The following is a 16,956-nucleotide window of genomic DNA, read 5'->3' as shown; positions in this document are numbered from 1 at the left end:
GACTCCACCCTCAGTCTCTCAGTTTGGAGTCTTCAGTGCGCTCGTGTCCGTTCGCGCCATCACGCATCCTTCCTGCGCGAGACGCTCGTGCGCGAGCTTTACCTCAGAGGATATATCTATTTTTTATACTTTTATTTAATTTTCGGTTTATATCAACAGTTTTATGAATAAGAGTTTAGTATAATAAAGCTGTAATGCCCTGTGAGAACTTTTGACTATTTTTTTTTTTATATGTGGGCACTCTGCGGTTACTGTCGGATTATGGCCAAGGTTTTTTATCTTCTTTTTCTGTTTGGCATTTTTTCTTCAGTCGGCTGGGTGACAGGTAATTATAAATAAAACACATAACACCTAAAATACACCGAATGTCATTTATATTTGCACTTAAATAATTATATAACCTGTTCAGAGCAGGTGTTTTATCGAAAATTCGCCATTAATTTAATACCATACACTTGTATACTGTTTAACTTGGGAGTTTAATAGTGTTTTAATATAAAGGTGGTTTTAAACATAAATGTACGTTTGGTTTTGAAGTAGTTGTAAATAATTTGGTGTCCGCTCCCTCTCTTTCCTGTTATTCAAACAGCAATCACCTCAGGAAACTGGTTGCCTTAGACTCATAGGAGTTAAAACCCCTTTTTTACTTCTAAATCTCAGCACTACAGATTAACAAATAGTATGTATATGTAATATGTCAATATTATCCCAGAGCATGTTTGTAAACATAAATAGTGTGATAACAGTAGACAAATTAGTACATTTTTCATAAACTAATAACACTTTTTAAACTACTGAGAAATAAAATTGGCCATGAGAAAGCAAAGTCTTGTGAAAAAAAAAAAAGATTTGGACAGTCATGATAAGCCCACACAGTTAAAATGACTGTTTTCATGCATTTAATATTGGTCAAAAGTATATCAATACCCCTTCTAATTATTGAGTTCAGATGTTTTAGCCAAACTTACCTCTCACAGGTGCAGAAAGTATTTATATATATACAGAGTTAGTCAAAAAGGAACCTCTGTACCTTTACCCATAACTTTGGAAAATGTTAATAATTATAATATTATTATAATATTTTTTTTCCACATGAAACAGGTAATCTATGTTAAATTCGTTTATAAATTGTCATTTTATTGTTCACAGTTGTAATATATTGTAAATATGAAAATATCGTTTGTGAAAAATTTTTAGCTACACGCTTAAGATGTAGTGGGTAATATAAAATAATATTCATTTTGTTGCAACTGTAATTGAATGCAACCATGAAAGAATTTTAAAAATTGATCAATATTTGCTAAAGTTAAGAGCAAAGATACAGAGGTCCCTTGGTGGCACAGAGGTCCCTTGGTGGCACAGTGGTGTGGTGGGTAGCACTGTTGCCTCACAGCAAGAAGGTCCTGGGTTTAAATTCAAGGGGGCCAGGTTCTTTCTGTTTGGAGTTTATATGTTCTCCCCATGTCTGCGAGGGTTTTCTCCGGGTGCTCTGGTTTCCTCCCACGGTCCAAAGACATGCAGTCAGGTTAACTGGAGATACAAAATTGCCCTGTGTGTGTGTGTGTGCTTGCCCTGTGATGGACTGGTGACCTGTCCAGTGTGTTTTCTACCTTTCGTCTGGTTAATTCTATGCACCATGACCAGTCTAGGTCACATTAGGGTCAATTTCATTTAATAAACATGGAGTACAGGAGTGTCAAAGGATCAAGTAATGGTAAAACTGTGGCCCTGTGGCACAAGCAAAATCTAATAAAACATGTTTAACAAGTTTGGTGTGAGGCCATCACCAAGCCTTGACCCCAGCTTTATTAAACTGATCTGAGATCAATTAAAAACAATTTTGAAGCCATACCGTCAAGTCCAAAATAAACGTCTTATGTTACGAATGCTCGCTTGACTGAATGGGCACAAATTTTCACTAATACACTCAAAAATCTTGTGAATAGCCTCTCTACAAGAGTGCCATCTGTTCCAATGGCCCTGAATTTGGAATGGGCTGTTCAACAACATGATTAGGCATTCACATTTGGTCATGCACTATATTTGGAGAAGAACATTCATTATTTTATAAGATCGGCCTACAATATAGATGAAAAGTGTGGGTATACAATTACCGACTGTATCCAATCTGAAGTTTTGTACACTTTGACACTCCTGTACCATGTTTATTAAATGAAATGGACCCTAATGTGACCTAGACTGGACAAAATGTATTTGTAAACACTTCAGTGTTAATGCTAGGAGGGGAATGGTGCTCCAATCAAAAATGTAAAGTCAACAGCATCATCTGATCATAAATTGTCTACAGGGCATGTTTTTAATAAAAAGGTCAGTAATCATTAGTTAAATTTCCTTATACCAGTACACTACTATGTCATAGTGTCATTGCAGTGCTGAGAATGACCAAAATCATCTGGTCAGGAAAAGTGGGTGCTTTTTGATTGCAAAGTGGGGTACAGGGGGTAACAAAGTGTACAGAGGAACAGATCTACAGTCAGTAATTGTATACACACAAAGTTAATCTGTGTGGTAGGTATAGCTTATAAAATAATCAACAATTATATGTACCAGATACATGTACTAAATTAAATACTTAAATGACTTCTGCAACTGCTCTTTTTCTACTTGTAATACTTTTACAAATTTAAATTCTTACATAAATTTATTGTGGCTTTCTATTATTTCTATTGGGACATATTACATGAACAGATCATAAACGAGAAAAGCAGATGTAAGAATTGTACTTTTTATAGGACACAGTGGCTCTACAATCCACACACCCAATCTCATCCAATTAAATTGCACACATGACTTGGAAAATGTCACTAGCCCAAAGGTTTAAATATTTTTCCCAGCCTAGACTGAGAATGGTAAATTAAAAGTCGATAAAGACGTAATTATTTGTTTTTTATTAATTTAGCCAAAATGTATCATTTTATGAGTAGTTAGTGAATGGTTCTCACACAATTTTCCCTGCAACAGTATGGTCTATTTAGGAATATCTTTCTTTTAAATAAATTTTTTATACCTTTAAGCCCAGCAATTCTGTAAAGATTTTTTGCCACTTCTGAAATCAACAGAACTCAGCAGGGTGTAGAATTGTGTGTGCTTTGTTAGTGTGGATCTGTGATTGTGTAACTGTGCGTTTGTCCCTTGCCCTGGTTCCTCTGAAGCAGGAACCGCACCTCAGGGCTCGAAGCGCGAGGCCATTTAGGCCCATCTGCGCCAGCTTCCTGTTTTGACAGAGCCAGGCTGCTGTGCCGCTGCTTCAATGGAAAAATAGTCTGTAAAACTGGACAGTATGTTCCTGACTTTTCAAATAATAGTGATCTTAGAACAGTTTGTTTATTAGTTTTTTGGAAAACTAATTAGTAACATTAACATAAGTAGACTGGATCTGATCAAAACACTTTTTGATGAAAGTGTAAATTTCTGCTGACAGTGTTTTTGCTGTAAATACCTGATTAGTAAACTGAATAAGAGGTATAGACATACATTCCTCTTCAAAATGATTGATCCTACCTTTAATTCAAGTACATTTGTTTCTTATTAATAATTCCCTTATTAAGAACTAATTATTCTTAACAAAACCACATATGCCATTTAGTGGCATGCATTTAATACTCTGTATAACCTCCCTTTGCCAATAAATGTCTTCTCCAGTAACAAATACAGAGCAGAAGAGGGGAATTTAAGACCATTGTTTTTACAGAAACTCTAGATCGTCCAGACATTCCACCATACTAAGTGGACATCAGGTTCTTTTCAGTGTAGTCATTTTACATTAAACCCACCTGTTTGTTGCTAAAAAGTTTAATTGTTATTTCACCTAACCATAAAACATGGTTTGAGTCAAAATCCTAGAAGCATTTTCCAAACTCCAAGCACTTTTGTTTGTTGTCAGTTGATTAGAACTGTTTATTTATTACCCTAGTGTAGCATTTTGCAGGTATCTAAATGGCTAGATAGATAGATAGATAGATAGATAGATAGATAGATAGATAGATAGATAGATAGATAGATAGATAGATAGATGAGAAAAGGGGGTTATATATATAAATATGAACCCAGTTACTGGATACTTAAACAAGGTAAAACAAAACTGCAAAGAGAAAGAAGAGAGCTGAAATAACACGTAGTCAAAATAACATAAAAGAGAAACAAATAAAAACCAAAACAAAATCGGCAACTTAAAGCAGAGATCGATATAACAGTTAGATGTTAGTCGGAGTATCACACTCCATGTACTCACCCAAAAATCAAAAGGATGATGTTCTCCACACAGGGATATAACCCCAGATAACATCAGAAAACGTAGATGGCCATACACTCGCCCCACAGGGGCATCAGTGATAAACAACCAACAAAATGCACGACAACACAGAAAAGTAGGAAAAATTAGAAACTGAGTTATCACAACACCAGCTACTTGACCCACCAACATGTAACAACCTGAGTTCTGAGAATTGGCATATTTATAGAGAAACTCAGTAAAAGCCAGAGGAGTCTAAAAAAACAGGCCACCCACTCCACCAGCGGACATAGTATGTCCATCGTGGATCAATCTGTGAGGCTCTACTTAGAAGGATGCCTCTGGAAGCAGCTTGCCCGTCCAAAATGCTGGCATATGGGCCGATGAAAACAAAAGTACTGGACTACAGAGCATGCAGGTGTCAGGAAAGTGTGAACACCATACAACACAAAACAAAGCAAAGAGACCAACAAATCTGGTATTTAAAGGGTTATCCCAGCTGCCGTGAATTAATGTGGATGAGGCGCTAAGATTATCTAATCAAAAGTGACACCCGTGTCTGTCATTTGCACGTTTGTTCCTTTTGTGCATTATGGCATGGCAGGTAGGCATGATTGTGTAACCCCGATCTCCATGGCAGATGGGCCTGCCACAAAAGTCATATTAGATACAAGAGTCTCTTAATCACAGAATGTATCAGATATATATGACTAATTTCAGTAACTTATTGTTGCAGCTATGGAGCACAGGTTCATCCCTGACCCTCCAACACTGAGCATCCCAAATAAGACCTACAAAATCAACACTACAGATACACTGGAGATCACCTGCAGGTAAGGCAGCAGTAAAGTACTCAAGGTTGTGACTGTGATGTTGTGTTCAGCCAATGTCTGCACTAAAATCTTGTCTAAATTGTGTCTAATTAAACACTTAAAGCTTCATTGTTTAAGGGTCATTTTAGTATTTGAATAATGCTGACCCTAGGTTATTAAAACATGAATTTAGCTACATGCATGTATTAACAATTCAAGACATAGAAGCCACATGGCCAAATGTACAGTATGGAAAATGCAAATTTGCTGGTTCAAGCCCCACCACTGCCAGCTTGCCACTGTTGGGCCCCTGAGCAAGGCCAAAATTAAATTGTAAGTCACTTTGGTGAAAAGTGTCTACTAAATACCACAAATGTAAATGCCACAAATACAATTAGTGTTTTTATTGTTATTGTAACCACACTTATTGCTAAATGATGCAATAAATCAGACATACATCCATAGCATCTATGTAGACAAATGGGTCATGTTGCTGTTATATGGTTATGAGTTTAACTATGTAGTTGAAGGGCACTCAAGCTCACAGAGTGATGATGAATAAAGCATAATTAAAATGATTTAAAAAAAAAAAGCTGTTATAAGTTGCAAAATGAATCTGCCTGTTAAAGCAGCCTCAGCACAGGTACACTTTAACCCTAGATTTATGAATTTTTTTGGTTGACATTCCTAAGGACCTTCCTAACAACCTACCTCTTAAAGCAGCATCAACACAAGTACAGTATAACCCTAGCTTTATGAATTTAATTTTTTTTGGTTGACCTTCCTAAGGTCACCATGTGCAATGCGGCGCATCAGTGTGAGCATTAGAGTAGTGCAAAACACAAATCTGTTGGACTCTGGGAAAGTTAAAATGTGTTCTTTGAATTGTTAATCATCTGGCACTCCAGCCGGCTAATCTGAGTTTGCCCAAATGCACAGTGTAAGCTTTGTGCCAAAGGGACAATGATCTGGGGCTGTTTTTGATATTTTAGTTTGAACCTCTTAATTTCAGTCCAGTAAAATAGGGTTTGGGTTAGAACATATCGAATTGTGTGCTTTGTGGGCAAAGTTTGACTACTCCCCTGTGCACAATACAAAGAACTGGTTTCCTGAGATTGGTGTGGAAGAACTTGACTGGCCTGCATAGAATCATGACCTCATCCCTATCCAGTACATTTGGAATGAATTGAAATGCTCTGAGTCACGATACATTTTTTATTATTAATAGCTGATCTCATTAAAGCTCTTTTACTTTACTGGAAGTGAATTTTCACATCATGTTTCAAAAGCGGGTTTGCATCATTATGTTTTTGGGGTTTTGAGTTAAATTCTTGCATTTTGTCACTGTCTGTAAGGACTTTAGAATGTTCCACATATTTATTTCATTTTTATCACCATTTTTTCCTGGTTAGAGTTGTGGCAAGTCCACTTCCACTGGGAAATACTGGGTGCAAAACATAACAGACCACTGTGCCACCCGAGCACCCACATATTATTACTTTACATAAATGTATGTAAAGAAATGAATTAAACACTGTCAGAGATTTATTGCTAACTTGTACTCAGCATTTCAAGGTGGTGCCTTACCCACAGCTGCACCTACTATGATAAAGTGGTTAGTGAGAATAAGTAAATAATAAGAATGTCACAAAAGCCTTAACATGAAAAGGAAAAGGCTGTCCATGTTAATGCAGATGGTTTCAGAACAAAATGCTTAGCATACAAATTAAAATGTTATGTTGTCTACATATTTTGAGACATATTTTGTGAAAAATGTAATGTCAGATTACTTGATGACATGTTCACCAAGAATTCATTTACACTCTTGCATGTTTGTCCTTAAGAGGGCGACAGATTTTGGAATGGTATACACCTCACAACCGGACCCGCACTGAAGGACGGATCAATACAACAGACTGTAGCGGGAATGGACTGTTTTGTAGTACCATCACACTGACGGCAGCTATGGGCAATGAGACCGGAGAGTATCGCTGTTCCTACAGAAATCTGACTGTAGAAGAAGGGAAAACCTCTGTGACTGTATATGTCTTTGTGCAGGGTAAGTAACTCTTTATATTACTAATAAAGAAAGAGAGTAAAAGAAAGAGATATCTTAAGCTTAAGGACATTTTCTGTCTGATAATTTAATGTGACCTTTTCACATTTATGTCAACGGTCTCCTCTGTGTTCTACTTTCTGTTAAAACCATTCAGTCCTGTGCTTTTACATTCTTAGCTATAGCCAATTTCAAAGGGAAAATAGACTTGATTAGGAAGCAACTGCAAATACCATAAACCAGCTATCTAACACGATACTGTGTTTCTCTGTCTACAGACTACCGCATGCCGTTAATCCGCTTGGCTCAGGACTGTGATGTGGTATTTATTCAAGAAGGAGTGCAGGTGGTCATTCCATGCCTGGGCTCCATGGAGGACCTCAACGTGACTCTAAGCATGGTAAATATGCAGATACAGAACTGTTGAAGTATTTGATGTGTATTTAAGGGATATTATGGCATAAGCAATGGTAGTCTGTGTATTTTAATTACATTTCTACACTAAATCTTAATGGAGATTATCCCACACCATTCTGTTTTAGGCTGCTTACTACTCTCATTTTATAGCTCCTGTGACATCTGTAAAAATGTAAAAATGTTTACTTCATTTTTATTTAGACCTCATTGTTACACGTATCAGTTCTGCCAGATCAAGGTGCACATGTAAGATATGTGTAAACCTAAAAAACCTATGAATAGTAATATGCTTCTTCTAAATCCAAAGTACCACCCTCTGATACCTCAAGATATCAAGGTCATTGATTTTATTCTAGTACTAACTGTAAGTCCAAAACCTACAGTTAAGGTGTTTGGTGTAGTGTTTAATGTTAAATTATCATATATAAATAACATTTTAAAAACAGCTTGCTCATATTTAAGAAACATTGAAAAATAAGACATATATGACATAAGACATTTTTCGCCCAGTGAATCTGTGACTCACCATGACCCTGAATGAGATAAAGCTGTGGTAAAAAAGACAGTGAATGATAATGGCACTGGGAAACTAGTACATGCTTTTATAATGACTAGATTGGACTATTGCAAAAGCTTGCTGTCTGGATGCCCTACTGTTTCTTTAAATGAGTTTTAGAGAGTTCAGAATGCTGTAGCTTACATCCTTACCAGAAACCCAGAAAATGAAAGTCAAAACATATGTTTCTGTCTAAAAATGTTTGTTGAATGTCTGTTAAATTCAACATTGACTACAAAGTTCACCTAAAGACCTTTGAATAGTTAAGCCCCTGCATTTCTTACTTATCTACTTAAACAATATAACCAATTTAGATCACTTTGACCTTGGACTACCAGCAGTTCAGCTTTTCTTGTATTTCCCTTATAATTTGGAATAACGTACCAGATTTCATTTAAATTGCAAACTCTACGTGATTTTATATATTGATTAAGAATTTAATAGGCCAGCTTCCTCTATTTATGTTTTTTGACTCTAATATTGCAATAATAAATATCTTGATATCTTCTTCGCATATATTACTAGTTTTGATTCTACCTCATACTTACTGACAGTGTTTGTGCCACTCTGCCTGTACATTAAGTTAAAATGTATCATACTTTACTTTAACAGAAATATCCAGTAAAAGAGTTGGCAGCTGATGGAAAGGATCTGTTCTGGGATAGCAAAAGAGGTTTTGTACTACCTAGTCATGTGATCAGCCATGCTGGTGTGGTCTACTGCCAAACGCGCATACAGAATGAAACCTTCCGGTCCTCGCTCTACATCATGACTGTCATAGGTAAGAAGGGATAGAATAATACAGGCAATATACATCTAGTTAGATGTCAAATTTATTTACATGATAACTATGGCCAGAAGTATGTGAATACCCCTTCTAATGATTTAGTTAAGGTGTTTTAGCTACACACCTTTGCTAACAGGTGTATTAAATACATTTAATAAAAATACTTTTAACTCATTTATTAACTTCTTTTTTGGATATTGCTTATATGTTTATGGGTTAACATCTATTACATCATTTGTTAGAACAACATTTTCTTTGTTGCAAAAAACACTTAAATAGAAACCCAATCTTGAAATCAGTAAAATGTATGGGAATTATTGTGAGTGTGAAATTCCGGCTAGTTGTTTGGCTTTGTGGAGAACAATACCACCCTCCCATCTCTTCCGCAGGATATAAGATCTTTGACCTCACTGTGAGTCCTGAGCACAAGAAACTGACTGTCGGGGAGAGGCTGATGCTTAACTGCGTTGCTCACACTGATCTTAATGTAGCCATCAACTTTAAATGGAGCTTTCCTCGGGACAAGGTCAGTGGGTGACAATTGCTGGTAATGGAAATGACTAAGTAATGTGCATGATGGCTAACTTAGGTGTTCCCAAAAAGCACAACAGCTCATTCATTTAAGTCACAGAGGCAAGATAAGAGTGAAAAGTCTAAAGTCTTTACAAGCAATGTAAAGTCGTGGCTCACAATTTTGTAACAAACTTCAGAAGAGAATAGGCAATCAGTTAAAAAAAAAACATTTTTTAATGCAAGATTCCAGTCCATGCAGGCAAAGCCAGAAACAAATGTTAAATATGCTACTGTGATAAATATAGCCACGTGGACTCGGAAGTACTTGAGAAAACCATTGTCACTTAACACAGTCCACTGTTGCATCAACAAATGCAACCTGAAACTCTGTCACACAAATAGAAAGTAGTACATCATTTCTATGCAGAAAAGTTTGCTGGGCCTGAGCTCATCTCAGATGGTCCAAAACACAGTGGAAACAAGTGCTGTGGTCAGATGAGTCCACAGTTCAGCTTGTTGTCATTTTTACACTTTGGTTACATTCATAACATGGTATGTAGTTACAGGTTACACATAGTTTATCAGTTCAAGTTTAATGTCAAACATGGTCACCAAGCTTACATGCCTTTGGGCTGTGGGAGAAAACCGGAGCTCCCAGGGAAACCCACACAGTCATGGGAAGAACATGCAAACTGCACACTAAGAGGAACTGGACCGTTTTACCTGGGAATAGAACTCCTTGACCTTCCTGCGGTGAGGTGACTGTGCTACCCACATATCGATCGAACATACTCCAGCAAAAAAGATCACAGGTCACGTGGAGCTAAGAGTGGCTTGACATACACAATATGGTTCTCTGCGGGAACCCAACACTGGCAGCAGCAGATTGGACACATACCAGAGAGGATGTGTGGTAATTCGACACTTCTTGATCAGATCAGGGATTGTACAAACCCCAGCTGATTTACAGTAGGGAACTGGAAATGACTAAAATCCTAAAAAAAAGTCCCTTGAACAAAATTTTTGTCTAAAATATTTTAACTAAGGGCAAATATTTTTTACTTTATTTTAAGACTAAATTTATTCACTTTAATTATTATACAACTAATTTCAGTACCAATTTTAAGCAGGTAATCTAATAGTTTTAGTTTCACCCAGTTCTGAGTTCAGTTTAATCTAAATATTTGTCTGTTCTTTCAGAGAGATTCCAACCATTCAATAAAAAGCTTTGAGACCAGGTCCAACAAGAAGAAGCTGTGGAAATCTCTAGAACTGTCCAACATGCTCATCATAGAGAATGCGACTCTCAATGACACAGGGGAATATGTATGCACAGCATCTACAGTTCAGATGGTCAAAAGTAGTCGAGCCTCTGTAACAGTTTATGGTATGTAAGAAATGGTGTTGATCATTGCTGAGATGTTTTAGGTTACTCTCTTGAAATATGGAGTTCCATATTCCAAGCACTAAATTTAGATAATATGATTTTAGTACTTTTTGATTTTGAATTAGACATTTAACTGTGAAAAAGTTGTTGCCCCTGGCTAGATTTCTTTCAAGTAAACACAAAATACAGCTTTTAAAGTATCTTTTCATTTATTAAAGATAAAGATTTATTTAAAATCTATAACACCAATGTGAAAAATGTAATTGCCCCCATAAACCCGTTAAACGGTCTTTTAAATGTTTGCAATAACTGGAGATGAATTTTTCAGCTCTTCTTTGCAGAATTGTTGTAATTTGGCTTGGAGGGTTTTCAGGCATGAATTATCCAATTTAGATCTTGCTACATCATTTCATTCAACTCAGGACTTTTAGCTGGCCACTCCAAAACCTTCATTTTATTCTTTTAAGCCATTCAGAGATGGTTTGGATCATTGTCCTGCTGCAAAACCCACCTGCGCCTGAGCTTTAAGTCACAAACTGACTGGCAAACATTCTCCTTTAAGATTTCCTAAAAGAGAGCAGCATTCATGATTTCATCAGTTATGTCGTACAGAACCTGCAGAGGTGAAACAGACTAGCCTTAGTGTTCTTATAGGTCAGCAGTGGTTTGCGTCTGGTATTTCTCCTATAGTTGCCATATTTGCCCAGTGTCTTTCTTATTGTGGCTCATGTACATTGACCTTAACTGAGGCAAGTAAGGCCCTTCAGTTCTGTAGATGTTTGTTTGGGTTCTTCTGTGACCTCCTGGATGAGTCGTTGTTTCATTCCTGAATAAATTAGGTAGGTCGGCCACACCAGTGAAGGTCCACTACTGTTCCAAGTTTTCTCTATTTGTGTATAAGGGCACTCACTGTGGTTTGCTGGAGTCCCAGAGCCGTATCAATGGCTTTGTAACCCCTTCCAGACTGGTAGATTTTAATGACTTTGATGCGCATCTGTATTTGAATCTCTCAAGAGCATGGTTTCACATTGCCAGACTGGTTCTGTTTAACAGGTTTAGCAGTATTCATGCCTGGATGTGCCTAGTGAAATTAAACTCAGTTGTCAACTGAATTTGGTTAACTGGCTGATTTAGTAACTAAGCAGGCAACTATTTTTTACTAGGCCAGGTAGGATTAAACAGCATTTTTTCTTTTATAAACTAAATCATCATTTTTTGTGTTACTTTAGTTATTTTTGTCTAAGATGTTTAAGAATACGTTTAAGTTTAAAAAAATATGCAAATATAGTTGAAATTGGGATTAGGGCAAATACATCTTTCATTAATTTACTACAGCTTTAAATCACAGTGTAAAAACACACACAAAATGTACATACAAATATTCGTAGTGCTAATGCTTACATTACAACTGGTACATCTTTTTATGTCAAAAAGTGGAAAAATGATTATGTAAGAAAAACATTTTTGCTTTCTTCCGTTCTTTTAACTGAAATATGTTTTGTAAATTCTCTGATCACAGAGAAACCCTTTATAGCCCTTAATGATCAATGGATTCAAACTGTGGATGCAAATTTAGGCCAACGAGAAGCAAAGATCCCTGTCACATACTACGCTTACCCAGAACCCAGTGTGCAGTGGTGAGTGGCAAGAGTGTTTTTATGAATGTTTTTTGTACACTGGCATTTGTTTATGTTTTATATAAGACCCACATTTACTTTAATTGAGGCTTTATAGTGCAAAACAAGTTATAACACAGCAGTAAAGCTACGTATTAAGATTGCCACATGTTTGCTATGTATTAACATGTACTAGTGCATATACTGGAATTCATTAGAGATTGATTGCACTGTTTACAGTATACAAAACAATTAATCATATGGTTAGCTATGATTAGAAATTGATAAAGTAATGTGAAACACATGGTCTAAAATGTGTTAATTGTAACAGTACCTATAATAGGACATATTTCTTGTCCATCCAGGTTTAGGAATGATCAGCCCATTTCTAATAAAGATTACAGGATGAAGCCAAGCAAAGACTCCCTCAGTATATTTGAAGTTACAGAAAAGGATGCTGGGAATTACAGTGTGGTTATAACCAATACTGAACGGCACAAAAGGACATTCCAGCTACTGGTCAACGGTACTGTGAGCATTGCATTGTTTCTTTCCACCATGTGTTTTTTTTTTTTTTTTTTTACAATCAATTAAACATTAAAAACTGCAATCCCCTCAGACCATTTATTCAATACTTTATGGAGCCATTTGGCAGACATTAGAGCTTTAAGTCTACTAATGGCAGAGAAATTTTATTAGTCAGGTGATATGAATTTGCAAAACAAACTGCTTGCTGATTTGTCCAAAGCCCACTATACAATAAAGGCCTGATTTATGGAGTGTTATAGTCATCCATCCAACAGGATTCTTAAGAGTGACTTTTTGGACTTGCCTATTGCCCAGTTTTGCTGGGCCAACTCCCAGAAGCTTCAGAGCTGTGCCAAGCTTCTTTTATTTTAAAATTATGGAGGCCTCTGTGGTCCTGGGAAGGTTTTTAATATTTTCTTTCTATATTTGCTCTGATTTATGCCTTTATGCCATAACTAGATCATGGAGATCTACAAACTGTTTCCGCAAACCAGACATCATGGCTTGGTTTTTGTCCTGCCAATGCAGAGTAAATTGGGGGCCATTACAGACCCAGGTGTGCCTTTCAAAACTATGTCCAACCAATTCAGGTGGACCCCAATTTCTTAGGCAGTCCTAGACACAACTCAAAAACAACTGAAGCAAACAGGATGCAGATGACCACTATATAAAGTGCCACAACAAAAGAGTCTAAATACTATTCCTAAGTTTACTTAAATGTACTTATAATAGATTTCAGCTTTTGATTTTTAATATCTTTCTGGAAATAAACTCACTCATTTGTCACTTTTTCTTTTAATGGGTAATTAAGTGTAGATTGATGGGTAAAAATGGTGGTTATATATTCATTGAAAAATCAAACCTACAATACAAAAAGACAAGGGGTTTAAAATTTACTGGACACACACACTCCCCAAGCTTTTTATTAGGTATACCTACAAATCTATTAATTGATTTATTTTTATTAGTTCAGTGTTAAAATAGATTGAGATTGTTAAGTTTATTAGATATTGGTTAATCAATTAATCATTAACATCAGCAGTTGATCTTATTACTCTCTCCTTTTTTATCTATCATCTCATGTCCTTTCATTTTTATTTATTTACATTAAGTTTATTTTTTGTGCACAGCTCCTCCTAAGATCTTCGAAAAGGAGGTACCGTTGGATCGAAATGTTCACATGTTTGGCAGCAGCCCTACCCTTACTTGCACTGCTTCAGGTGGCTCCAGTCCAGTCACTATTAAGTGGCAGTGGATGCCCAGTGAGGACTGCCCAGCTAGATTTCAGTAAGTCTTTATATACTTTGATTGACCACCCCAGCCCTACTACTAGTATTAAAAAGCAGAACAAATAAAAATGATTGTTTTCACATTTTATATTGATATATACTAAAATATTTATTATTAAAAATATACTTGTAATATTTTATGTTATTGAATTAATACTATTTGGAAATTTAGAACTGGTTTTAACAGCTGAACTGCAAAATCAAAACATCAGAACATGAGAATTACAGAAAGAGACTGTGACCAGTGACTTGCTAGCCTGAAATTTAGTTTAACCCATTAGTATACTTGATGTTTGTTTACACCTAACCAAGTGTGTCTGCAAGACAAGCATTATATTGGGTGCTGCTGTGCAACTTTAGGACTAGAGTTTGAAAACTTATTAAAGCAGATGCCTAAATCATTCAATCATCATGTAAAGCAGAGTAAATTATTTATTCACAGCTGTCCACATTTAAACCCTTTATTTCTTTTATACTACAGCAACTTGGCATTATTTCTGGATTTATTTTTCTAAAGGACAACATATTAACCAGGCTCGGGTGGCAGTCATCTATTACAGTGACCCACTGTGCTGTCAAGCAGCCTGGCATCTACAAAGACATGATTGGCTATGCCTGGGGGATGGCCAAAGCCCTGTGATGGATTGCACCCTGCCTGGAGTACTCCATCCCTGCACAGTGTTTTTCATTAGACCTGTCGTGACCAGGAAAAAGCGGTTAATAAAAACATAATGAAAGGACAATACATTATTTTGGCACAGCAGCAAATTATACTAGAACACTACCACTGGGATCCAGGGTTCAAATCCCCGGTGGTTCTGTTGGCTGGTCAGGTGTCTACATACAGACATAACTGGCTGCACTATCCGGGGTGTATTACTAAAATATGCCCAGTGATTCTTGGGAAACTGGATCCACTGTGACCCTGACGACGATTAAGACATGGGAAAAGATTAAATCAAATGAACAAGCATTATTTTAATACATTTAACAATTCTTTGATATGTAATCCTTTTATATTTAAACTAGTCAATTAATCTCACTTTTTACTTTTGTAATGGCAGTTATAAACAATCAAAAGTCTATCTATCAGTAATCAGTCTCTTTTTCTCTTGCAATATAAAAATCATAATGCAATATTGTTACATTTAACAGTTATAATCACCATCGACATGTCAGTGACCATCACGCAACTTTATCTTTAGACTTCACCTTTGGCTGCTTCCTCTTTCCTCATCACAACTTCCTGTTGTTCTGAAAACAGATTACTTCAAATGTACAACATCCTTTTGTCCTTGTTTAAAAATCAACAATGTCACAATGGGTGTATCCAAAATAGTAAAAGATTTGTTGTTATATTGGCGGCCAGCTAAAATGGAAAAAGAATGTCAATACGTATGTGACTAAATATTTTCTTAAATTGTCCATAATTTTTTAAAATCTATTTTCTGCTTTTTCTTCCAACAGTTTATTTTTTTTCTTCTTCACTGTCTAGATTAGCCTGATAGCTTTAAGTTCTGACCTGAATGACTTTATTTGGGTTTTCTGCTTGTAAATATACAGCAAAAATAGGACAGGACGGCTGTCTTAATACTAATAGAATGTTTATTCACTGTTGATGTTGTTGTGCATTTTCTGAAAGGCTCAGGTCAGAAGAGAATACAGAGTGTGAGGACAAATGGAGGGAGATTTCAAACAACATAGGGAAGAACCAAATTGGCCAGCCCACTACCTTCACTGACCGCTCACTAAAGGTACCCAAATAAATTACTGTATGGCCACAAATACAACATCACTCAGCTTAATCATTGTTGAAATATGATGATTTAAACTAATTGATCTTGGTTGTAGCCTGAATCACAGAAGAACTATGTTACATTATAATCATAGTATTTTTAGTGTTCTGGACAAAGATGCATTATGCAGAAGTAATAATGAGCACTTTGCGTACTTTGATGAGCCAAAACATTAGAACAATCCCCAAAAAACATGACAATGTCTATTTCTTAACAGATGTGTATGTTGTTTTCAGGAATATATCAACTGTTGGGCAGATGGTAGTTAGTCAAATAAATTAATTTGATAATTGCAGCTGATATGATCAGCATGAAGACCTAAATGACTCTGGCAAGGAGCCAAATTGTTATGCCCATAGGCAGCCGTGATGAGTACCCATCAACAGTGGTCTAAGGAGGGACAGGCCACAAACCACCAACAGTTAGGCAGCCAAGATGTATTGAAGCCAGAAAAGATAAAGGCTATGGCTTCAGATCTTGACCAACAGAAGAGCTACTGTGGCTTAAATACTTATGATGAAGTGAATGTGTCATCACAAAGTGCATCGTGCTTGTATTTTGTAAATATAGACAAATTTTAAATTTGATGCCTGTAACACTCAAAACATGTTGGGACAGGAGTAAAAGGATCACAGAATATTCCAGTTACATCACATTTCACAACTAGCAGGTTAACTGAGGATGCACCAAAAGCTGTTACCATCTACCATACATAATATTGTGAAAAGATAAAGAACCCAGAGAAATCTCAGTTTGTGTAGGACAAGGCCAGAAACCACTCTTGAAACTATGTGTGATATTCAAGCCCACAGTTGGCACTACAGTTAAAAAGACAGTAAAAAAGTAAAAAGACACATGCTGCCATCAAGACGTGTTTTCTAGAAAAGTCCAAAGTTATTTTAGCAAACAATGCCAGGCCTCATTTTGGCTTTGTGGACAGAGACTGT

The 16,956-nt window shown here is 36.3% G+C and overlaps 1 protein-coding gene across 1 annotated transcript in view; it reads left to right on the top strand.

The window, feature by feature from the left end:
• The first annotated feature begins 261 nt into the window (after positions 1-261).
• The window catches only part of kdr (kinase insert domain receptor (a type III receptor tyrosine kinase)), a 36,715-nt gene continuing 20,020 nt past the window's right edge, over positions 262-16,956 (top strand). Inside the window, exons 1-11 of the mRNA XM_063002107.1 lie at positions 262-325; positions 4,989-5,085; positions 6,909-7,123; positions 7,399-7,520; positions 8,706-8,874; positions 9,270-9,406; positions 10,594-10,780; positions 12,300-12,417; positions 12,762-12,922; positions 14,055-14,211; positions 15,856-15,967. Of these exons, the coding sequence (XP_062858177.1) occupies positions 262-325; positions 4,989-5,085; positions 6,909-7,123; positions 7,399-7,520; positions 8,706-8,874; positions 9,270-9,406; positions 10,594-10,780; positions 12,300-12,417; positions 12,762-12,922; positions 14,055-14,211; positions 15,856-15,967 (1,539 nt within the window). The remainder of the gene's footprint in view (positions 326-4,988; positions 5,086-6,908; positions 7,124-7,398; positions 7,521-8,705; positions 8,875-9,269; positions 9,407-10,593; positions 10,781-12,299; positions 12,418-12,761; positions 12,923-14,054; positions 14,212-15,855; positions 15,968-16,956) is intronic.

This window comes from Trichomycterus rosablanca, chromosome 9 (genome assembly GCF_030014385.1).
Source record: "Trichomycterus rosablanca isolate fTriRos1 chromosome 9, fTriRos1.hap1, whole genome shotgun sequence".
In the NCBI taxonomy this organism is placed as follows: domain Eukaryota; kingdom Metazoa; phylum Chordata; class Actinopteri; order Siluriformes; family Trichomycteridae; genus Trichomycterus; species Trichomycterus rosablanca.
Note: the sequence above shows the minus strand (reverse complement) of the source record. Positions and strands in the feature narration are given on the sequence as shown.